General features: G+C 40.3%; 3 protein-coding genes and 1 pseudogene across 3 annotated transcripts; 3 read left to right on the top strand and 1 right to left on the bottom strand.

Moving 5' to 3' along the window:
• Positions 754-2677, top strand: LOC18785440 (annotated as a pseudogene).
• Positions 4177-14005, top strand: LOC18784806 (protein RNA-directed DNA methylation 3). The gene is made up of 18 exons (XM_020557016.1): positions 4177-4477; positions 5310-5563; positions 5714-5869; positions 5993-6151; positions 6229-6312; positions 7290-7357; positions 7439-7981; positions 8080-8131; positions 8198-8353; positions 8465-8608; positions 8707-8803; positions 8893-9042; positions 9140-9194; positions 9289-9350; positions 9634-9709; positions 10648-10684; positions 10791-10839; positions 10940-14005. The coding sequence occupies exons 1-18, from the start codon at positions 4306-4308 to the stop codon at positions 13777-13779; spliced, it is 5154 nt and encodes a 1717-aa protein (XP_020412605.1). The 5' UTR covers positions 4177-4305; the 3' UTR covers positions 13780-14005.
• Positions 14113-17243, top strand: LOC18787658 (serine/threonine protein phosphatase 2A 57 kDa regulatory subunit B' beta isoform). Its single transcript, XM_007218134.2, has 2 exons — positions 14113-15505; positions 16636-17243. Exons 1-2 carry the CDS (start codon positions 14465-14467, stop codon positions 16960-16962), a joined length of 1368 nt encoding a protein of 455 aa, XP_007218196.2. The 5' UTR covers positions 14113-14464; the 3' UTR covers positions 16963-17243.
• Positions 18223-23860, bottom strand: LOC18786338 (probable pectate lyase 5). The gene is made up of 4 exons (XM_020557017.1): positions 22854-23860; positions 21554-22457; positions 20784-20989; positions 18223-18569 (listed from the first exon to the last, which is right to left on the bottom strand). The coding sequence occupies exons 1-4, from the start codon at positions 23081-23083 to the stop codon at positions 18314-18316; spliced, it is 1596 nt and encodes a 531-aa protein (XP_020412606.1). The 5' UTR covers positions 23084-23860; the 3' UTR covers positions 18223-18313.

The following is a 25438-nucleotide window of genomic DNA, read 5'->3' as shown; positions in this document are numbered from 1 at the left end:
TGCAACTACTAATAATGATGTCAAAGGTTTGCTAGCAAAGTATGGTCGTCATCAACATGTGGATTTTCTCTCAAGATTGAGCCTGGTATGGTGGCACAAGCTTTTGCAAATTAAATATGCTATCAGACTGATCTACAGATTAGTATAATGTAGTTTGGATTGAAGATGCTCTTGAGTGGTGATGATGCTTAATTAATCTTTCCGATTATTTTGCCGCGCCAAACCAATGGGAACGTAACACATCTCTAGCACAAGCGGAAAGCGCGATTAACATCCTTAATCTGCTTTTGCAGTCCCAGATTCAAGAATAAAAGAAAAGGGAAACAAGTTGTGCAGAATAATAATGCTTATTTTCTCTCTGGTCAATGTTATCTTCAGAAATATAGATATCTATAATTTGTTGTATACCTTCATTCTTTGTGGCTTGAATGATCCTAGTATATGGTATCTCCATCTGTCTGTCAAGAAATCCCCCAAATATATATTATGAAAGATCCATTTACTCAACATAGTGAACTCTTCCCCTTTTGATATTATTGTTTTCTAATTATCCTTTCCTTATGCTTTGGATGAGTTGAGACAGAACTTTTCCGCTTTTGATATTATTGTTTTCGAATATCAACCACAAATTACATATTGACTTGAGGCAACACAGTTCTCCCACTCTCTCTCTCTCTCTCACAACCTTTTAAGCTTTACGTCCATTCATACTTGATATATATCAAGCCATTGTTACTATGTGATCACCATAAACAGAAAAAATGAGAGCTCCTGATCATGGCGGTGGCAGCGCAAGCATAAGCAGTTGGGTGGACATGAAGGGCCTTGTCCTCCAAGTCCTCACAGGAAGATGGCTCATGGTGTTTGCTTCATTTCTAATGATGGTCACTGCAGGCGCAAGCTACATGTTCGGCCTCTACTCCAACGACATAAAATTCGTGCTGGGATACGACCAAACGACACTCAACTTGATCAGCTTCTTCAAGGACTTAGGCGCCAACGTTGGCATCTTGTCCGGCCTGATCAACGAGGTAACACCCCCGTGGGTGGTCCTATCAATCGGTGCGGTCCTAAACTTTTTCGGGCACTTCATGATCTGGCTTGCAATAACACAAAAAATCCCAAAGCCTCGAGTCTGGCACATGTGCTTGTACATGTCCATAGGGGCCAATTCACATACTTTCACCAACACTGGAGCCCTGTCACATGTGTCAAGAACTTCCCAGAAAGCCGTGGTGTCGTGTTAGGCCTTCTCAAAGGCTATACCGGCATAAGCGCAGCTGTGGTCTCACAGCTCTACCATGCTGCCTATGGTGATGACACAAAGTCTTTCACTTTGGTGGTGGCTTGGCTTCCAACTGCTCTCTCTTTGGTTTTCATTGGAACCATTCGGATCATCAAGGCTAGTCGCCGCCCGAACGAGCTCAGAGCTTTCTATAATTTCCTTTATATATCTCTTGACCTAGCAGCATTTTTGTTGATTATAATTGTTGTTGAGAAAAGGTTCAGGTTTAGCCAGAGCCAGTATGTTGGAAGTGCAGCTGTTGTGCTTTTTCTGCTCTTTTTACCACTTGCTGTGGTTATTATGGAAGAATATAAAGTTTGGCAGAGCAAGAGATCGATATCCCAGAATTTAGATTCTGATCCTTCACCTGTCAAAATTGTAACCAAAGGCCAAAACCCTGATGCCATTTCATCCCCAACATACAAAAAGGTTCCATCTTGGAACAAGGACATACTTAACCCACCAGAGATAGGTGAAGACTTCACAATATTGCAAACACTTTTCAGCATTGAAATGCTGACTTTGTTGTTGGCAACAGTTTGTGGCCTTGGAGGCACCATGACCATGATGGACAACTTGGGGCAGATTGGAACTTCTTTCGGCTACCCTTTGCGAAGCATAAGAAATTTCGTGTCGCTTACGAGCATTTGGAATTTTCTGGGACAGATTGTTGCTGGCATAGGCTCAGAAATGTTCATTATCAAGTACAAATGGCCTCGCCCTCTCATCTTCACTGCAGTTCTCTTGCTCTCATGTGTTGGCCATCTCCTAATTGCATTCAATGTCCCCTATGGCCTCTATGTTTCTTCAGTGGTTACTGGTTTCTGTTTTGGTGCACATTGGCCTTTGATTTTCACTCTAATTTCTGAACTTTTTGGCCTTAAATATTACTCCACTTTGTACAATTTTGGTGGGTTGGCTAGCCCAATTGGGCTGTATTTGCTCAATGTGAGGGTCACAGGGTATTTGTATGACAAGGAGGCTAAGAAGCAAATGGCAGCTTTGGGGCTTCAGAGAAAGGTGGGGGAGGAGTTGAATTGTGTTGGGGGGCAGTGCTTCAAATTGTCTTTCATTATACTTGCTGTGGTGGCCTTGTTTGGTGCACTTGTTTCACTGCTTTTGGTGGTTAGGACAAGGAAGTTTTATAAGAGTGATATTTATAAGAAGTTTAGAGATGAAGTGAGAGTGGCTTAGACAGGAATAGTGGTTGCTAAAACTGCTGCAAGTGGAGGTTGCTGATCTCAAAACGTACCTCGCACACTAGGGGTCATTGGTAATACCATAATAGGTCGCGCATGAGCAACCGCGAATCGCTTATAAGCGTAAATCTTGATTTGTAGAATGATTGTGCTTACCGTGCCTTGTAATAAAATAAAATTGTGGGTTCATTAATTACAAAGAATCAACTATGTGTTGTTTATTTTTATATATTTGTTATCTCTAAGACTCAAATTCTAACTAGTGCATAAACTGCACTTGTGCATCCTAAGGCTTTGACTTGTAGTGTCGTGTTGAGTCGCTAGTGTAGAGAGAGGGAGAGAGTGATGGAAATGTAAGATCAATGTGCTTGTCCATTTTGTGCTAGTGATGATGGTGATTAGCACACCCAGTAGTGGGAATAAAGTTGATGTCGTTTTGAATGGTATGAAGAATATGATGATATAGGCAGGTGCGTAATCGTGAATTTTTTAATGAGCTAAAGTTATTAACTTAAAATCTAATGATAATATTTTTTGGTACTAAAAGTTTTAAAGTTTTTTTAGAAATAAAAATATACATTAAATCATATAAATTACGTTAGCTGCATTGTAAACACAAGAAAACGAAAATTGAATTAGAGCCATATTATTCACAAAATGGTGAATTTTATTTAGAAAAATGCTTCTCTTTTGAAGATACATTAATGGAAAAAGATTAAAATTGATGTTGAGACAAACTTTGACACCAAATACAAATGTGAAAGACCTCTAACTATACCTATTGGTGTTAATAGGATAGGGTATGCAATTTTATATATTTTATATATTTTTAATTTAAAATATTAGGCTATATATGTTTAATTATTATTTTTTTCCCAAAACCTTCGGGGACGATGAAGTTGGTGTTGCTACATGGTCGTGCACTTCTAGTAGGAATAAAGTTGATGTCGTTTAGTCAACGTGGTCTAGTCTAGGGGAAAAAGAGCCTTGACTTGCATAGAAGAAGTCTCAGGTTTAAATTCTCATGACATAAGTTGTGTGTGTGTGAGAAACCTTATTCTCTATAGTTTAAGACCATCGCTTGTACTGAAAAAACACAAAGTTGAAATCGTTTCCAAATGGGCCAGACGAAACTCCAATACTGGAAGGCCCCGCTTGATTGCGAGGGTGGGAGGACGGCTTACATGATCCAGCTGATGACCAAAGAATTTCTCAAGAGAGACAAAGTTTTGGGGTTCAACATTGATTTGGACTGTTTGTTCATTGGATGGGGAACATGCTACTGTGCTAGCGCCTCGTTTAGTTCCAAATTCGTAGTGTTTTGGGCTTTTGAAGTTCCAGCCCTTGTTGTAACAAAATGAAATGGAATTTACTGTTTCAATTTTGAAAACATTTTTTCTGGAAATTAATTTAACATTTATTTTCACCAATCTACCCAAAAACATAGGTTTTCTTTTTTAAGTTTAATTTTCATGTTTTTTTTATTTTTTTATAAAAAAGATCCAAATTTGTAACGACAGACAACACTGGTTTTCAACTTTTCACCAAGCATAAAATCGACTTGACATTAATGCCCACAGACCACAATTATGGCAAAGAGCCATAAATCAAAACCATGAAGAAGGACAGAGTGGTAAAATCGCATGTAACAACCCATTCCATTTCGGAGGTGCCACCTACGCATAAAAAGGTGTGAGCCTGTGGCCAATTCACCACTCAGTAGTGATACCAGACTGAAACTTCGAAACCGAAAGGCCTCTCTCTCTCTCTCTCTCGCTACATGCAATTGGGAAATTGTTGCCCTGAAACCCTCGCATTGTCATGACTTCGAAGGGCAAAGGGATCGCCGGAGGTGGATCCTCCGGCGGCAAGCGTAAGTACGACGATGACAAGACCGGCGGTGGCCGGAAGAGGATCGACCGCGGCGTCCTCAAGTTCTTCGAAGATGTAGCTGCGGAAGCCGACGGCGGCGACGACAGTGACTTCGATGACGGTATATACTGTTTCTGACGTCTTTTTTGGTCACGCATTTTCTTCTCGGTTCGGATTTTTAGGGTTTTGAGAATGGATTTTTGTTTTTAGAGTTTGTTTTGTGCATAGACCAGTTTTTAGCTTTCGTGCATTTTTGGGTTTGAAGTGCTGTCTCTTGTAGTTGCTTGTGGAGTTTTTGCATTTTTATTTTCATTTTTCATAAATAGTAAGCCGATATGGATTTTGAGCAATTTACTGGGGATTGTTGAAAATTGTAAGTTTTTTTTTGTCGTAATCTGGTCAGTTTCAGGCTTTTGTAAGGGCTAGTGATGGCTTTAATAGTCGTCTGTTTGCTCTGGTTGTGAATGCCATCAAAACAAGTTGCACTTGTGTTAGAATGGTGAATTTTTGGCTTAAGTTTACATGAAGGGTTGAGTGCTGGATTTACTAACCTCATATAAGGTTGTTGCATACAATGCCAAAAAAAAAATCCTTAAACTTTGTTCTGGATGTGTGCAATAGAAGGGGTTATTCGTTAGTTGCTTATTTCCATAGTTAACTTGTGTTTTCTTGGTGTACCATATTTTGGGCTTGTCATGTATCCTTGCAAAGAGTCTTAGTTATTTTATTACTCCTTGTTAAGCTCGGTCAGATGTTTTTGCATTTCCTGTTAGAGATTGGGATCCACTTGCACATGCATGGTTTTGTGATGCTAAGGATATGTCATATTAGCACCATCATTTAATATATCATATGTGTTAGATGTGCAAAAGTATCATAATAATGAGTATGTGAATTTCACCAATGAAATCTGTGTTTACACTAGCAGTTGCTTATGAAATTATTGATAACAGATTTTATGGAAGAAGAATTTGAAACAGAACCTATAGTCAAGAATGAACCAGGGAAAGCACATAACCTTCCATTCATTCCTAAAGAGGAGGATATGGATGGTGAAGAATTTGAAAAAATGATGGAAGAACGATACAGGAGTGGTTCTAGCTATATTACCTATGCCGAAGATAATTATGAGAACAAAAGGTCGGTTGACGGCAGTGTTCTTCTGCCTACTGTTAAGGATCCAATCATCTGGAAAGTGAAATGCATGGTATGACATTGAATGTTTTGTTACTTTTTCTTTTGTTGTTGAAAACTTCTGAAGTGGCTCCTTAAACAATTTTTCTCTTCTCTCTCTCTCTCTCTCTCTCTCTCTAAAAGGAAACACAATCTTTTCTCACTCAAATTTTTTGGCCTGTAGGTTGGACGCGAGAGGCATTCAGCTTTCTGTATGATGCAGAAGTTTGTTGACTTACGATCGCTAGGTACCAAACTGGAGATAATTTCTGCGTTTGCTGTTGAGCACATCAAGGGTTTTGTTTTCATTGAAGCTGACAAACAATCTGATATTAATGAGGTCATCTATCTTTTGGATGTAGTAGAAAGCTTATCATTTTATTAGTCGGTATTGGAAAAGTTGTGGGTTTGGTCAATACTATTCTTAATATGCTAATATCTGAACTGTCATTGTTTTTCTTAGGCATGCAAAGGAATTTGTAGCATATATTCGTCCCGAGTAATGCCAGTTCCAAATAATGAAGTTTCTCATTTGCTGTCTCCTCGGACTAGATACAATGGAATTACTGTAGGCATGTGGGCCCGCGTGAAGAGTGGGAACTACAAGGGTGATTTGGCACAGGTATAATTTTTCCCCAGTTGGGTTGGTGCTTTAACCCGCTGACACTTATTTCCGATATCTGGATTTTGTTTCTGTAGGTTGTGTTCGTAAACGATTTACGAAAACGAGCGACAGTAAAGCTGATCCCAAGAATCAATCTACAAGCAATGGCTGCAAAATTTGTAATGAGAATTGTTTATCCTATGTTGTCCTCTTTCTGTTTGTTGGTGATGGTTATTATTGTTATAAATATTTTTCCAGAACCATCATTTAATTTTCTAATTGATGACTGTAACTGTTATATATATTCCTTAAATTGGGTGGAAGGGTTAGTTGAACTGCCAAATTGAGTATTCTAGAGAAATAATGTTTCAAAGCCCAGGTTTCTATTGCAAGGAAATTCTAGGACCAGTTGTCAATATAGTCTGGTTGAGCTTAGCTTTGATATTGTACCTTAAGTGAGCAGTTTCTACCCCGGACACAAATGTGAATATCCTTGTATTAACCTGATGGAGTGGAACCATGACACCTCCTTTACCCTCAAATGCTTCTTTCTAAAAGCTGCTTCTAAGAACAATTGCCTCATTGAACTTTGTTGATCCAAATACCTTTGTTTCAGCTTGATGATATGATCTCCCAAAATGTGGGAGCTTTATGAGGCCGTAGATGCTCCTGCATCATTTTTACCTTTCAACCATTCCCATCATAGGAAGGTTGTGATTTTCTTTCTGATGTTATCTTTAGAATGGTGTTTGTACACTACAAGTAAAGAACATCTTATAGGAAAAACGTGTTGGAACTTTTAGTAAGTACGAATTAGACACAAATAGATTGGCTTTGTTCATTGTTCTTTCTTTGATGTGACTGGACACAAACGACAAACAAGCAAGGCAAATTCTAAGGGTCATACATAAAGGCTATGACGTGTAGGTTTATGGCCATAAAAAGCTGATTTATACATTTAAGGTCCATTAAATTTTATGTCAGGAAGGTGCAGATTCTACCACTTACCAAAACAAGCAGTCTAATTTCCTCTAATGCTTGTTTAAATGGATCTACTGTAATATGTGATGTTTTGTGTATCTGCAACTTTGCAATCCAAATTTTATTCTAAATATGATTTAAGATTCTGGATGTACTGATTCCTTTCACTCTATAGGGTGGGGGAGGTACTAGAAAGAAAGTCCCCGCTCCTGCACCAAGATTGATCAACTCAAGCGAACTCGAGTATGACACAAAATCTTGCCTGGTAGTTCATTATTTCATGCTAGCTTCTGGTGAATGTTTATTTATTTATTTCACGTGTAGAGAGTTCCGCCCTCTCATTCAGTGCAGGAATGATCGTGAAAGTGGCATGAGGTTTGAATTTCTTGATGGTCTGATGTTCAAGGATGGATATTTATACAAAAAAGTACCCATAGATTCATTAAGCTTCTGGGGTGTTATGCCATCAGAAGAGGAGCTACTGAAATTCAAGTCTTCTGAGAACAATGAAAGTGATAATTTGGAGTGGCTGACAGAGCTTTATGGTAAGGAAAAGAAAAGACGGACCATCAAAATTGAGGAAGGGGGTGGGAAAGGAGAGGGCTCATCTGGTTGTATGGGGAAAGGAGAGGGCTCATCTGGGTCTATGGGGAAAGGAGAGGGCTCATCGGGTTCTATGGGAAAAGGAGAGGGCGCATCGGGTTCTATGGGTAAAGGAGAGGGCGCATCAGGTTCTATGGGTAAGGGAGAGGGATCATCAGGTTCTATGGGGAAAGGAGAGGGTTCATCAGGGTCTGTGGGGAAAGGAGTGGGTTCATCAGGATCTGGTGGGAATTGCTTTGAACTTTATGATCTTGTTTGTCTTGGGTGAGTCTTGTATGAACTGGTTGTGTGGCCTTGGTGATCCTCCATGAACTGCTTATGTACATTGAAATGATGTTTACTTTTCTTATTTTCTATTGCAGTCGGAAAGATTTTGGTCTTGTAATAGGCATGGAGAAAGATGATAGTTACAAGGTACATATTTAGTTTATATGCTCAGATCCTTAATATTGCTTACTTACATTCTATAATGTGTCTTAGATTCTGAAAGAGGGGCTGGAAGGACCTGTTGTTCTGATTGTTCAGAAACGTGAGCTAAAGAATGTTCTTTCTGATATGAAATTTACGGCTTTAGATCGGCGCACGAAGCCCATATGCGTTAGTGATACTGTCAAAGTGTTGGAAGGACCATTGAAGGTTTGACACTAATTTGAAATCATTTATCTTAGAATGTGAAAAGGGAGTTTAATGAGTTACATATGCCTCCAAAGAGTGGAACATTTTACACTGCTTTATCTCACTTTTCAGGATAGGCAGGGGATTGTTAGGCAAATCTATAGAGGTACCATATTCTTGTATGATGAGAACGAGACAGAAAATGGTGGTTATTTCTGCTCAAAATCTCATATGTGTGAGAAAATTAAGCTTTATAATGATGCTTGCAAAGAAAAGGTTGGAAGCTTTTTTCTCTTTTGGAAGTAGTCTTGTAAGGTATATTAAATCTTAGCATGAAGGTTTTAGTAATGATATTTCTTCCTCATTTCATTCAGGATGGGGATTCAGGTGGTCCAGTTTTTGAAGATTTCATGTCATCTCCTAAATCCCCTCTATCGCCAAAAAAGCCATGGCAAGAAAGAGATAGTAACTGTATGCATGAGTGTTAATGCTCTATTGTAAGTTATCAACTGTAAATATCAAGGTTTCTGCCTCCTGCTCATTAATTATTTTGAATGCAGTTAATCGGGGTGATACAGATGGAATTTTCTCAATTGGTCAAACTGTAAGAATCCGTGTGGGTCCCTTGAAGGGATACCTCTGTCGCATTTTGGCTATACGCCGTGCTGATATCACTGTTAAGCTTGATTCTCAGCAGAAGGTTCTTACAGGTTCGTCAATATCAATTAAGTACTGGGTGTAATTAGTTGGTTGATCGTTGAATGTGATTCTACCATTGTCATAATATTTCGTTGCGATGTAATGCAGTTAAATGTGAGCATCTTTCTGAAGTTCGTGGAAAGAGCTCGTCTGTGCTGATTAGGTACTTCTTTTTAGTCAATTGATCATTTGTGTCAAGCCGTTCTTTACTCATTGTCTTTTCATTAATTGTGCTAATACCCTATTTCTCTGCAAAGTGAGGATTCGGAGTCCGGTTTAAAACCATTTGATATGCTTGGAAATGAAGGAGGCTCTAAAGGTGTATATCTCTTGGAAGAAGTTTCTACTTTAATTGATACTTCAGTTTTATCTTGAGCTATTTTATAGGGTGATGTTCTCTTTCCAGACAATTTGACATGTTATGTTGTCAAAACTGTTAAGCTTGACCCACATTCAAATGATGATCTATCTGTTCCGAATGACAGTTTGACGTCATAACATGCCAGATTATCTGGAAAAAGAACACTTTTATATATATATATAGAAATCTGTTGGCCTTTACCCTCAACAAGTTTGACTTATGGTGCTTCTTGTATTTGAAGATTGGACAGATGGAGCTGGGGCATCAGCTGGCGGTGCTGGCGATGGGTGGAATGCTGGAGGGGCATCTGGTGAAAGGTAACATTTTGGTCCTGTGAATTATGCACTCAATCTCTTCATGCAGATACTATAAATTGGCAATTGCCTAATACAGCAATATTGGTCAGGATTTAGTTGAATTTTGATGTAATAGAAAGTGGAGTTCCTGTGGTAAAACTTTTACTGAAGTATCGCAAAATTTACAAGTTAATAGAAGTCGTGCACCATCTTTTCGCATACATTCGCTTACAACATAACTTAGGTATCATGAAAAATCTTTTTAAGGATCTCAATATATATTTTTAATATGCTTGTTAATTTATCAAGAAAAATCTTTTTCCATACAAATGTTTACAAATTAATTAGGTAGGTTGTAATAACTACTGGTGGAGGTGGAGGTTGACCCCCTTTTTGACACTTCTACTTTGTATTATTTGTGGCACAATGCTCAACAGATAGAAGTCATAACTCCTCATTGCTTATCATACTCTTGAGCACAATTCATTTATGGTTTTATAAATTTATGTTAATTGCATGATCATATTAATCATTATTGTTTTTTTTCTCTTTGACATGTTTATTGAATGGCTCGTATTGTGTACAATCACTTGTAATTTTCTCATTATATAATATATATAATATTGAAAGTCACCTTGGAAAATGGAAAGCTAGTACATCTGTATTTTTTTTTTTGTAAATTTTTATTTCATGTGTACAATGCTCTGCTTACTGCAGTAATTCTTGTCCAGTTATTATTTGGTGTACTTTGTTTGATTGCCTTGACTCGAAAATGATTAAATGAATGCCTCAGTTTGGCGAGGCCTTGATTTTCATCAGATAAATGAAGTGACCTAACCCCACAAACATTATATTTTTTTGCTGTTTACAAAATGTACATTTCCTATTTGTTTATTTGATCCGTTTTCCCTCCATGTGCCATTTTGTATAATCTTATTCTGATGACTGCATTCTTGCAGGAATTCTTGGCCTAGTTTCTCTGCCACAGGCATTTCGGTAGGTTTTTATCCCTCCCACACCCAAAGAAAGAGAAAAAAACCGTCTATATTTGTGCATGTATTTGATTAACATCCTAACCACTGAGTTCTCTTTATGGTCCCAGATTCAGTCAGAGTCCATTTCTGGTCAGGATGGAAATGATGTTAAGAAAGGTATGTTCAGTTCTGAAGTTTAAAAGTAGCAATGTCTTTGATGATAGATTTTCCCTTAGCCGAAGCTGATTCATTCATTTTCCTTCATAATAACCTGTAGATGATTCTTGGGAGAGCAAAGTTGCTCCAAATAAAATTTCGTCCTGGGGTGCAGCAACAGATAACAATGATCAAGGTGCTGGCTGGGGAAAAGGTGTGGACTCTTGGGGTAAATCTAGTGCTAAAACTGGGGGTGACAGCAGTGCATCGGATATTTGGCAGAAGGCAATAGAACCTTCTGGTACTGCTACTGCTGGGAATAGCCAACTGGATTCATGGGGCAAAGGTAAAAATTTAGTTGAAGCAGGATCATGGGAAAAGAATTCTGATGCAGCATCTGGTGATATTGCTAGTTCTGGGTGGGGTCAACAGAAACCTTTGGACAAAGGAAATGCAGTCAGTAGTGGTGGGTCTGATTGGGGTAAGCCTCAGAATAAAGGAGCCGGTTGGGGAGCTAAAGAAGATTCTTGCAGTAAAGCCACAGGGAACTGGAGCACTAAAGATGAATTAAGTGCTGGTGAGGCAGGGTGGAAAATTTCAAAGCCGGCAGAAGATGTTCAGACAGGAAGCTGGGGTAATGCAGGTGGGGTTTTGCCCCAATCAGAGGCAGGAAACAAAGATGAAGCAAGTGGCTGGGCAAAACCTAAAGGCGCTTTTAGTAATGAGAATCAGAACGACAGTTGGAAGAAACCAAGTGGTGTAGATGACAATAAAAGAGCTTCCTGGGGTAAAGCAGATGGAGGTTCTGCATGGACTAAACAAGACGGAGATTCTACATGGAATAAACAAGGTGGAGGTTCTACTTGGAATAAGCAAGATGGCGGTTCTGCTTGGAATAAACCAGCAGGAGATTCTTCTTGGAGTAAACAAGCTGGAGGGTCTTCATGGGGTAAACAAGCTGATGTAACAGCAGGACATGAGTCTGACAGAGTGGGGAATCAAGATGATGGTTGGAAGAGAGCAAAAAGTTTTGGCGGTGATCAAGGATCTGGTGGTTGGGGCAAAGGGAGTGGGGATAAGGGTGATATAGATCAGCAAGACTTCTCGGGAAGGCCAAAATCCTTTGAGGGGGCTCATGGGTTTGGTGGAAGAAGAGGAGGAAGAGGAGGTAGAGATCAATTTGGCAGGGGTAGGTCATTCAGTCAGGATCAATCCTCTGGGTGGAACAAGGATCGGGAAAACAATAGGAGTGCTGATGGAATAGGTGGTTGGAAGAATCCAAATGCTTCTGTTGAAAACAATGGATCGGGTTGGAGCAAAGGATGGGGGGCAGAGAAAGAGAATGTTGAAGAACAATCAACAGGGGGTAACAAATCTGGTGATTGGAATGCTCCAAAATCTTCTGACAAAGACCAAACGTCAGGATGGGGTCAAACTAAAGCTTGGCAAAGTGGGTCAAGTGATGGAGGAAATCAAGTTTCTAGCTGGGGCCAAAAGGGCAGTTGGAACTCCAGATCTAGTGAGGCTGGTGGCAATCAGGATTCTAGTAGTGGTGGGAAAAGAGATTGGAACATTGGATCTGATTCCTCAGGTGGGAACCAGGATTCTACTTGGGGCAAGAAAAGCAACTGGAACTCCGGATCTGGTGACACTGGCGGCAATAAAGATTCTGGCTGGGGAAGGAAAAATAGTTGGAACTCAGGATCTGGTGAGGCAGATCAGAATTCTAATTGGAGCAGTAAAAGCAATTGGAATTCAGCAAATTCTTTTGGTGGCAGTCAATCAATAGATGGTGGGAATGGAGACCAACCTGAAGATTTCAATAATAATCGAAGTGGTGGAAATTGGAGAGGTGGTTCAGGTAGAGGAAATTCAGACAGAGGAGGTTTTAGAGGTGGAGGCGGTGAGAGAGAGGGAGATAGAGGGGGTTTTGGACGTAGAGGGGGTTTTGGTGGTAGAGGTGGAGACAGAGGGAGCTTTGGTGGTAGGGGTAGATCAGACAGAGGAGGGTTTGGTGGTAGAGGAGGATCAGACGGAGGGGGGTTTGGTGGTACAGGTGGATCAGACGGAGGAGGGTTTGGTGGTACAGGCTATGGAGGAAGAGGCCGTGGGAGGGATCAAAGTGGTGGTTGGAGCAATAGAAATGATTCTTTTGATAATAATTCATCAGGCTGGAGCAAAGGGGCAGACGGTGCTGGCGAGGGATGGAAAAAAGACAATGGTGGAGGAAGTTGGAACCAAGGAGGTGGCAGTAAGAACGATTGGCAGGGTGGGAAATCTAGCGGATGGAGTAGCCAGAGCTCTGGTTGGAACCAGTCTGATGTGAATAAAGGAATTGGCGGTTCGGGATCAGGTTGGAATCAGACAGTGGAGGCTAAAGATACTGCTGCCACTCAGGACAAAGGAACAGGCTCTCGTAATGAAGCGAGCGGAAGCTGGGGAAACAATTGGAAATCATCAGATGCTTCTAATGTGGACCAGTCGTCTAGCTGGAAACAATCGACTGCAGCCAAAGAAATCAAAGGAACCACTGATCAAGATGGTGGCCAGAACAAGGGACCAAGCTCAAGCGCACAAGCTGGGGGCTTGGGCAACCAGGGTTCAGGTTGGAACAAAGGAACAGGTTCAGGATTTGGAGGCGGTACTGGAGACCAACCAAGTGCTGCTGGAGGAGGTAAATCATCCGACTGGAAGCAATCAAGCACTTCAAGTGGGGCTCAGTCCTGTGGTTGGAATCAATCAGGTGAGGCAAAACAAGGAACCGATCAAGGTGCAGAACCAACCAATTCATGGGGCAAAGCAGCAGCAGCATGCTCTTGGGGCAACGGATCTGATGGTGGTGAGGCAAAACAAGGAACCGATGAAGGTGCAAAACCGACTAATTCCTGGGGCAAAGCTGTAGCACCCGCAAGCTCTTGGGGCAAGGGATCTGATGGTGGAAGTGGCAAAGGAGGGTGGTGATCAGATCACTCTTCAAAAAAAGTAGTGTTTTTAACTTAAATGGTGTAGATATTGCTTTGTCTTTCGCACAGCTATAAGGATCGTAACTTATTAAGCCCCTGTATCTATTGACAATGGTTGATATTTGGTATGCGTCTTTTTGTCTACATTCAAGTCTTAGCATGAAACAGATGATGTTATGGAACAAGCATTTCTCAAAATAAAATTGCTTCCAAAAATTGAACCATGATGCTCTTGCCAAACCTAAATTCACTACAAAATGCTAATTCAAATTGATCGATTTTACACTTGTAGCCTACTTCGTTGTATGCTCAATTTCAAGTGAGGGAGAAGGGAAAGCAGAAGGCACCAAAAGGTGATAGTTTAGCAAATTGTCCAAATGAAAAAGAGATCTTTTAACAGAAAATCAAAAAGTTTCCATTTATGGTCAATCCTACTACTCCCTTAGTTCCAAGCAAGGGGTGGCCTCTCAATTCCCACTCCCACAAACTTTCCCATTACTCTGCAAATTTTCTCATCTCCCAAACACCAAATGATCTCCTCATCCCAATATCTCTTCCCCCAAATCCCTCCTTATCCCCATCCACAAACCCTAATTTTCCTCTCTTTTTCAGTTTCCTAGGTCGTCCTTATCTCTACCCAATACTCCTTTAAACCCAAAAAAAAAACCAATTTTTTTTAAAAAATGCTCAAAATCATAAAACGCGGCCACCGCAAATCCCCAAAACCCGAACCCACCGATCTCGAGTTCGAACCCGAGTCACAACCCATCACACTATCCCTCTCCATGGAACCCCTTCCTCTGCTCCGAGACGTCGCTGTTTTGGACCGCCCGGCCCTTTTCCTCAAAAAGCTCCAACTCTGCTCCTTCTACTGCGACTTCTCCAACTCTCTCAAATGGGTTCTCGAGAAAGAGCTCAAGCGCCAAACCCTCATGGAGCTCGTGGACTTCATCGACTCCGGTTCGTGCAAACTCACCGGTCCAATGCAAGAGGAGCTCATTCGCATGGTATCACTCAACATCTTCCGATGCTTGCCTCCGGCCTCGGACTTGCTCGAACCCGACGAGGACGAGCCCTATCAGGAGCCCTCATGGCCTCACCTGCAAATCGTCTATGAACTCTTGTTAAGGTACATTGCCTCACCAGAAACCGATGCTAAAGTCGCTAAACGTTACATTGATCACATCTTTGTGTTGAGGTTAATGGAGTTGTTTGATTCTGAGGACCCCCGGGAACGCGAGTATTTGAAAACCCTTTTGCATAGAATTTATGGGAAGTTTATGGTTCACAGACCCTTTATCAGGAAGGCCATGAATAATGTGTTTTATAGGTTTATATTTGAGACACAGAGGCATTGTGGGATTGGAGAGTTGTTAGAGATTCTAGGGAGTATAATAAATGGCTTTGCTTTGCCCATGAAAGAGGAGCATAAGCTGTTCCTTGTGAGAGCACTTATTCCTCTGCACAAACCCAAGAGCATATCCGCGTATCATCACCAGTTAGCCTATTGTATCATACAGTTTGTTGACAAGGATTATAAGTTGGCCGAATTGGTGGTCAAGGGGTTGTTGAAGTATTGGCCGGTTACCAATTGTCAGAAGGAGGTTCTGTTTCTTGCAGAGTTAGAAGAGGTTTTGGAAGCTACGCAGGCTGCGGAGTTTCACAGATGTATGCTTCCGCTTTTTAGACAGATTGGGCGCTGCCTTAATAGCCCTCATTTTCAGGTGAATTCAAAAGACTGTTTTTTATATGAGTAGCCTGGTAGTTACGATTAGATTGTTTATGCATTTTTCAGTGTACTTTTTTTCCGAAAAGTAAATTATATGATAAAACTATGGCATTAGTTATGAAATAAATAATAAGTTGTTGGACCTGCTTAGTGTACAGTATTACTATCACTTGGACGTTTCTTTCCCCCTTCCACTGTTTCTGTGAGACTACTTAAACTTTATGAGAATGAATCCATCAAAATGTGATTTTGTAAAGAATATATAGCTAATACTGTAGCTTGTATGTGTCGTTCGAAGTTGGTCTGAATGCTTGACGTGTAAGCATTTCTCTTGAAAGTGTTGAAATTGCATAGGATACTCATGCGCCACTCTTTCAGACAATAGATTTCAGGAGTCTCCATAGTTATTGTGTGTAATTTTCTGGCTGTGGTAGACATTAATTTCACTTGGTCCCCTTCTGATGGCGGTTGATATGATCCATACAAGAACTACCTGATAATAGGTTATAAACATGCTATTGTTAGTAAGTTTGGTAAGTTCTTTGAAGCAGTCTTATATTCTTAGTTGTCTCTCCATATGGCTAGTTTGTTTTTATTTTATTTTTAAATAATCTCTTTAGTTTGCCTCTATATTGAAGTCTCTCATTTTTGCCCGCACGTCATTGATTACAATACTTTTGTTTGAATCTGAGCTCTTGCTCGCAAAGAGGGTTAGGCGCAGGTTAGCCAGCAAATACATATGCTTAGACAGGCCACAGTTTAACCATGTAATTCATGTTTTTATTATTATTTAAGCTACGCAGTTGCTCTTTTCTCGGTCTGAGAAAAGGAACACTGTTTAGCTGAACAAAGCTAGGCAATGTCTCTAGTTTTCACATTTGTCTCCCCTCTTTAAAGGATAAGTTATGGTGTTGCTGTATTACTGCTTATTGTGTTGGAGTCAATTGGTACATGCATCTTCCTTGCCATCACATAAAAAAATATCTTCTTATCTATGACTAAGAAAGCTTAATGAAAATGTGTGTTGGGGATTTCCCAAAATGTTATAACATATATTTTTTTTCTTTCTCTAGTTGTATAACTATTCTATTTGAAAAATGTTTCTAATATAAAGATGCTTGGCAGGTTGCCGAACGAGCTCTTTACTTGTGGAACAGTGAACACATTGTAAGTTTAATTGCTCAGAACCGGAACATGATATTGCCATTAATCTTTGAAGCATTGGAGAAAAACACGCAAGGTCACTGGAACCAGGCTATCCATGGGCTGACAGCCAATGTGCGACGGATGTTCCAGGAAATGGACCCAGAATTGTTTGAAGAGTGCCAGGAACAATATTTAGAAAAAGAAACAAGGGCCAGAGAAATGGAAGAGCAGCGAGAATTGACTTGGAAGAGAATAGAAGCAGTGGCGGCAACTGCAGGGGGAGAGGATATGGTATTGGTTAGTTAATTAAATATAGGACACAAACAACTCAAAGTTTTCACTTAAATGGCGTTTTTTTGTTCTTTTTTTTTTTTTTTTTTTTTCAAACTTGTTTCAATGTTGAAGTCCTACCAAGGCTGTGAAATAACTTGGAAAGGAGTAAAATATAAACATTGTAACAAGGTGTAATGAATGTCATGGCAGATTGTGAATGCTTGCGAAGATTTTGCCATTGTTTCCCCTTCTTTCCCAACCGGGAAAAGTTATGTGCATACTTTATTTCATTTCTACTTTTCACTTTAGGTTGTGTTCATTTTCCTCATCAAACTACTTGGTGATATCTTGTTCTTTGACAAGCATATACGTGTCTTTGGCTCGAATTTGTTATCGATTAATCAATCCGGCTAAACCATAAAATGCTGTAGCTTTCAGGGAAGGTTGTGAAAAACACAAAGCTCAAGAGGAACTAATCCGTCACCAGAAACTTGTTTATATAATGATCCCTTATGTTATTATGTAGTACAAAATTCACCATTTTGGTCTTTTATTTTTGGTGTAGAGGAAAGGAATGGGAAAACAAGAACGGGACTCTTGTCGTGCATGCGAGGAAGAAGTGCTCTATTCCTAGAGCTTGAAGCTCCAAACCATCATGGCTTCTAATTTGAGTCTTGCTAGGAACAGTCGTCTACGTGGTGTAGCTTACTATCAGATGTCGATTGGTATTGGTCCCACAGTGGGGAAACTGATCTACGGGTACGGCTGACTTCCCTAGCTTTCCTCTTAACTTGAAATCACCCTTTTCCCATGTACACATGAAACTCTTATCATTTACAGATAAAGCTGACAAGATATGCATATACTTCTGTTTCCTTGTTATACTAGCACACAAGTGAACGAACGCACTCAAACAAGCACGTTATACTTTAGCATAAAAGGAGAGGGGGGGCGCCTAAGATAAAGATTCGAAGGGCACTACAAATCCCGTTGTCTTTTGGCAATTTTCCAAGGCATGGAGACATGCCATGTTAACTACATTATTATTACTCAATGAAAAGCACCCAAATTCAACGAAAATGGTTGAAGCCAAAAACAAATAAATCCCCTGAATTTGACATGCCATCCGAAAATGCCATCTCAGCCAATCATATCCACGTAACGTTAGCCTACCCAAAACTCAATCCAACTGAAGCGCCTTCAAAGTCAAATGTATAGTGATGAAACCCCATAAAAGCTATCATCTTAAGGAAGGACCATAAAAAACTAAAATAATACAGATAACAAAGGATGTGGGGGGGCGCCAACCAAGCAATCAAATCATTTGAGAAATTTTTCCCTTTTTTTTTCTCTTTTTATCGGATAATGATATTTTCTTTGAATTCTATAATAATGTTAATAATAAGGGTAATGATAATAGAGCACCACCATGGTTGATGGTAACGTACAAAATAAAAATAATTAGAAGAGACAAGAATATTGTGTTTGAAGATGATGAGGAGCTTGGTGGAGCACCGTTGCCAAATATCATTCCAAAATAGTCTCCGTCACCGCCGCTGGACCCTTCACTTCCTGTGTTGGTGCCATCGGTGATGGTCCCACCGCCGTCATCTCCGGGGTGTGATACGCTGGTACTGCTCCTATACCATGACAATAGTTGAAACAACCAAAATCAGTAAATTATTTAGATCAAGACATGAATGATGACATATGGTTTATCAGAAGAATAGAGGGAACGAAAATAAATGTAACTGAAAACACTTTGCAACAAGTTTTAAGACGTCATGAGGTCCCCATGGACATGAACAAGAGATTATTGTGAAGAGTTGGCCACGCGCATGAGGACGACTGTCCTTAGCATTCAGTGATAAACAAATCTGAGAATGGAAATTTGGGGAAAGGGGTTGGTCTCACATGGGATAAGAGGAGCCTGTGGGGTGAGCTCACTTATTTTGGCAAACCTTTTCTCAAATTGTTGGAATTGCATTTGCCATTTTGGGATAAAGGATTGGTAAAGAAGGTAGCAAAAAGATCCAGGAAAATTTGACAGAAAGAGAAGCAATCACTTATGGAAGTAATACAAACAGCTGGACTTGGGGTTCGGCTCACTATAGTTCATGGCTCATGGACTTGGTCCGGCTCCAGCTCCGGCTCATGAGAGCCAATAGGTTTGAAAAGAGAATATATTTCTTAGTCTTAAGAACTTCCACCGACATGCATGAGATGACCTTGTCACTATCTAGCAGTAAGTACACGAATAAGAACATACAAAATCACCAGATTGAATCAAAGTCTTTGTCATTTGCATGTTAAGATTTACCTAACATTTCTAAATAAACTCTACAAACAGTTGGTGCCAAACGACCTAAAGAATCCTCACATATCACACCAACTAAAGCCCAACTTGGGTCGGTTCACAACCCACAATCCTTGGTTCACTGTAGTTCATTGCTCATAGACTTGGGTTGGGTTGGGCCGACTCCGGCTCATTGATCAGTAATTTTGGGTCAGTCCAAATCCCGTTCTTATGTTGTCACCATAACCACCAAAAATCTCCAACCCTCTCTCTCTACCTCCAAACTTTAAAAACTCCATCATCTATCTGAATTCTTATAAGTTTGTGACATTTTTTGATTACCTTTAAATCCCTAAAGAATAGTTATATAATTTATACTTTAGAGACTTTAAATCTCTAAATTAACTAAAACTTAAAACAGGAAGGATCAGAAGCAGGGACCTCTCAGCCAAGTTCAGAAAAAAAGAGAAAAAAGGAAAGGTCTCACGGTCAAGACTCAGGACCTGGGCCAATTCTATGCATGGGCAAGCTGTCCATGTTTTGGTTAAATCAAATCCGGAGTGGGCCAAATGAATAATAAAAAAATCAAAAGTGGGCCCACACTCACTTCTGAAAATCAAAAGTGGACCCCACATTTACTCGCTGAAAGCAAAATGAAGAGAATATAACTGAGTCACCTTCCCAACGCAGCCGAACTAATCCATGACCTGGGGTGGGTCTCCTACAACCCAAGCCAACCAAAAGACAAAAAGGCCCCATTTGCAACTTTTCTACCTTTCCCTTGACACACACATTCACCAATAACATAACATCACAAGCTTCTGATGGGGACACCATTGGCTGTTAGCAATGTTACAGTAATTAATTATCTCACCACAAACCTAGCCCTCCTACCCTACTGTGGGCAGATTTGGTATTTAGGGTAGTTGTAAAATAGTATAATAGTTTTGCAAATGTGGGCTATCATTTTTCACACCCGTTGGCCTTTTGTCCGTTGCAAGTTTGCATCATTTTGGGAGTTCTAAAACAAGATGGTCTTTTGAGAGTGAAAATGGTCAAAACCCCCCAAGCAACCTAGAAAGAATAAAACTGCCAAAATCAAGAGTAAGAGTGGGGGGGACATACTTCAAATCTAATCCCAAGGTCATACTTTAAATTTAAAACAAACCCAAAATTATTTAACTAATAAATAAACCCTAATAAGTTAATAATAACCATGGCCCTTTGGCCAAAACCCTAAAAGTAGAATTAGAAAGACAATGGACAACTGAACTGTAAGGCTGCAGTGTCAGCAGCTAGATTCCCACTGCCCTGCAAGATCACGTGCACCCCCTAAAAACCCAGCTCCATTTTTCACTCTCTCTTTGCTCTTCTCACACTATTTGTATTTTATTATTCTCAAACCCAAAACCCAGCAAGCAGGATGCATGTAAAATGCCAGCAACCAAATATGCAAAGCAGGGGCATTTTGGTAATTTATGATGAGATTTATATTCGGAAGACATGAAGGCCCTCATTATGACAGGTAATACAGTTGAAAGAGTAAATATTGTGTTACCTGGGGTCACCAAAGACACCGGCGTTGTTTGTGAGCCGGTCGATGAGGGCAACCGACTTGGGCTCAGTGCTTGAGGCCCTCGCATACTGAGTGCTCATTCCTGCTCCTGAGGGCACAAAAAACGCGCCATTTACCATTATGTCCCCGTCCGTCCTCCAATTCCAGTCGGACCAATCCCCCTCGTTCGTGTCCACGCGCTTCGTTACCTGTGAATTGTTCACACAGCAAACATTAAATAAATGAATTAGGGTTCTTCGTACTATCATCGCGGTCAACAGGTCATGCCAAATTAACAGCTGCAAATGCTCACTGTCAGCCACTACTCACTCTCTCTCTCTCTCTCTCTCTCTCTCTGTATGACATAGACGTCCCCCCCTTTATCATATAATCATTGTCCTTTCAACTTCAAAACAATTTTTCACAGACAAGATATACAGTAAAACCCTCATCTACCCAAAACCCATTTTCATTTCCAACAAAACCAGCCCCACCCGGAAGCGCGTGGTACATTCTAAATCCCACGCCCCGCCATACAAGTGTTCTGTAGTTAGAATCCATTTCCCATTTTGACATGCATGCTCCAAGTGACAAGCCGAACATGGAAGCGCGTGAGTAAAACCCCCACGCTCCACCATTCCAAGTGGGACTCGCCAAAGAACCAATTCCCAATATCATGAAACAATCATTTCACCTTTTTTCAGTTTTCCCGCGGACCCAGAAGTAAAAAAATGAAAAAAGACCCGAACTTTACAGAAATTTACAATTTTTACCTCCTTGGCGTTTTGGTCCTGGGGAGCAGTGTACCGATTCCCCTGGCTGTTAATGGTGGGGTTAGCGCTACCGCCGATAGCATACATCTCCCACTGCGTGAAGTCGTTGTTAACCACGTGTATGTACCCGCGCCTGCACCGAGGCATACGCTGCACCAGCGCCTCACCGAAGTGGTTGAACGCAATCGTCACCTGCATTCCCGAGTCCGGCAAGTACTTATCGTCGTGTCCCAAAAGCATCACCTCGTCGTGGTGGGCAAAGTAGCTGTTCGAGATGGTGATCCCTGTGGACCCCATTATGGCGTCGATCAGGCCGTCGGCACAGTAGGAGAGCGAGCAATGGTCGATCCAGATTTTGCGAGCGCCAAAAAGGGAGATGCCGTCGCCGTCCGATTTTCCACGCCACCCGACGTGGGTGGGGCTGGAGGCGACGTTAGTGTTACCCGCGGGTTTGCAGTGGTGGACGTGGATGTTGTGTATGATGATGTTGGAGACGTACTGGAGTGTTATGCAGCCGCCGCCGGTGACATGGACGTTGAAGCCCCGGCCGTCAATGGTCTTGAAGCTGTTGACGATGAGCTCGCATTTGAGCTTGATGGTCATGTCGGCGGAGAAGATGATCCAGAGGGGCTCCGTTTGGATCACGGCGTGGCGGAGCGTGCCCGGGACTGGGTTGGCTGGGTCCCGATCGGACGAGTCGGTGACGATGTAGATCTGGCCTCCTTTGCCTCCCATGGCGTCTTGGCCGAACCCTATGCCGCAATCGGCGAGCTTTTGGCGGTTTCTGGCCCAGTTCGAGTCGCAGCGCCAGCAATCGTCGATTGGGTTGCCGATTAGACATTGTTGTTGTTCTTTGAGTTCGAGGGACAGCATTTGGCGTCTGGATAGAGATGCATTGACTCTCCTGAACAGTTTAAAAAAAAAAAAACAGAGTGCTCTGCTTTGTTAGAGGGAAAATGAGGGAAATGCAGAGAAAATGAGCAATGCCCGGATGGGGGTTTTGGGTCTTACAGCTCAAAATGCTTGAGTAAAGCACAGAAAAGAAGAAAAGGGGCCTGATTTGAGAAAAACCAAGCTGGGATTTTTGCTCAGTGCTTTGAAAACAGAGTGGCCCTGAGCATTAACACTAGAATGTACAGCACCCAGACAGGGGTTTTAGCTGTTGAGGACCTACTGATTGAAAAATGGGAGCCAACCTTTTTTGTAAAATAAAAAATGAGCACAACCCAGATGGGGATTTTCAATTTGTGTGTGTTTTTTGTGTGAAATGATTGGGGGGCTGAGGCTCATTGGTGCTTACCTTTGTACTTCTTGAGCAACAGCTTCAGGGTTGGGGTGTTGGTGAGGGAGGGTGAGGTTGAGGGAAGACGCTTTGGTGAGGGGGGAGAGAGAGCTCAAGAGGCATATTAAGAGAATGCAGGTGGTAGGAAGCATCCTTGAAAGCAAGGATGAAAGAAAGAACAATAATGAGGGAGGGCCAAAGGGTATTTGTTTGTTGTTGGCTGCTGTTGTGTTTTTACGCTTCTGCATAAAAGACTCTTCTTTGATAGATATCTTTCTCTCCAATGCTGCCCAGTAATAACAACAAACAACAACTTGGGAAGCTGCAAATCTTGGGAAATGTGAGGTTGTTTATATAATAAAAAATTATTATAATAATGAAACACTGCAATAATTTAATTGGGAAAATGTGTTCACTTTTCTGCTAGGGTTCGGAGGGTTTTGTGGAAAGGAAAGATTGGGGGAGAGGGGGGGTGGCTTTTGGCTGCGGTAGGCTGGTGATTAGGATAACCCAAGGGACTTGGGAGGATATGAGGAGTAGGAGAGAGAAATATAATGACTCTCTCTCTCTCCCTAAATCTCCCTTGCAGACACCTTCAGTCACTTACATTCTTACCTTGCTTGCTAATCTAGGGATAGATGGGAAGAAAGCCAAATCAAAATCTTTTTAAAATGTTAAAAATTCCGATAGAGATTCAGAAAGAGAACTTATCCAAAATGCTAAAAGCCTTTTCTTCAAAATGCTAAGAGCCTTTTCTTTTCTGCTCTTTCTTGTTCTCTAAAACTAGATTTTCTTGCTGCTTTGCCTGCGGATTAAGATTCTTTGCTGCAAGTTATGAATGTTCTCATTCCAACCTATAAACCTCCCGCCTCTGAGTGCGGACAAGAACTCTTTTCGCTTTCATTTGTTGGTTTGATTAGAAAAATATTGAAGGTTTTTTAGCAGTTGATCTCAAAACAAAGATTGCAGCTTTCGGCAATTTTCTTTCGGCTTTGCCAGGTGAAGACGGAGGCGGGCTCGCTGTTATAAAAAGCGCCTTTTTGCTTGTAGAAATTAGAAAAGGCAGCAAAGATTGTTGGGCTCACCTAAAAGTCCTCTTCCCTCCATTATTTTGTTATACCCGGACAATCATGCTATGTCATAGGGGATAATTTTTTCATTTGGTATACTGTGATTGATCGAATATCAAAACAGTATTATTCTCGTTGTAAACAACTTTTACTGCAAGTTAAAACCTCAAAACAAAAGTTTTCAAATTTCTTTTATTTGCTCAAATAAGCCAAAAACAAAATTAAGAACATTTCTAACATAACAAGCTAATTTGACTCTTTAAATTGTATTTTGTTTATCTACCTGGCAATTTGAAGAGCCAATTTTTATTGTGTGATGATTCTTATTTTATTTTTTTTCATATACCAACAACATTTACAGACCAGAAAGGTTGACAAGAAAACATATTTTATTCGGAAAAGTAAATTGACAAGCACTCCTTAAGGTTGTTGACTAAAATTAGGATCCTTAATTTGCTGCTTGACTTTGGCATTTCTATTGGAGTGAACATTTCCTACAGGGCTCTCCAAATACAGCGCCCACCAGCCTTTGACGAGGCTGTAGAAAATGCTCTGAAAAGGGATTTTGTTCTTACATACAATATTTTTTTCATTTTATTATAAGCATATCAATAACTCATAATCCCCAAACTAATTATGAAATAATTTTTGATAATTTTTTTTAAAATACAAACGATAGTCAAAATTACAATGGGATTTGTGTATCTCACACACACACACTATCAAGGTGCCATTGATTTTCAAACATTATATCAATGATCTGCAAGTTAATATCATTTTTTACTGGATTAGACTCCATCATAAGTTGTTGATAAATATTTAGGTTCATGAAATTAAAATGTTATCCATCATAAGTTGTTTGTTTCCACAATATTTTTTTTTTTTTTATATAAACAAAATAAGCACCATGGTTGTTGTGAACTTTGGATGTTGCGTTGTCTTTCTTGATTATTAATTATTATGCTTCATCGCTTTGGCCATATAATGGATTACAGGTTTAATTTAATGATAGCAGCTAATTCATGGGACGAAGACAATAATCTAGTGTTATAATAATGTTTTATAATATTTAAACTAATTAATAAAAATTGTTTATCCAAAAAAAAAACTAATTAAGGAAAATGATATCCTGGCAAATAATCATGAGGAACTTGCTGATGAGGATGCATGTAGGAATATTTGGCATATGAATTGGACATGCAGTAATAGATAGGTGTCTTTGTCTAATTTATTATGACCATACATCCACTACATTAATAATTAAAATTAATATATATATTCCATTTTTATTGAGGGATTTTTTAAATAATTTTATTTGAGGGACGCCTTTTAGGGTACCCTACGAATTATTTTTTAAACAATCTAAATCGTTTATTTTTCAAGTCTTCATTCATAGATCATCCTCGCAAACAATCATAAAAATTAAAAATCATTAAGGCATCTAATTGCTAATAACAAAATAAATTAATATGATACTTCAAGAAAATACTAAAATAACAATAATCTAATTGAGTGGTCAAAATAGTTTCGGAT

Source organism: Prunus persica, chromosome G2 (genome assembly GCF_000346465.2).
Source record: "Prunus persica cultivar Lovell chromosome G2, Prunus_persica_NCBIv2, whole genome shotgun sequence".
Classification (NCBI taxonomy): domain Eukaryota; kingdom Viridiplantae; phylum Streptophyta; class Magnoliopsida; order Rosales; family Rosaceae; genus Prunus; species Prunus persica.
Note: the sequence above shows the minus strand (reverse complement) of the source record. Positions and strands in the feature narration are given on the sequence as shown.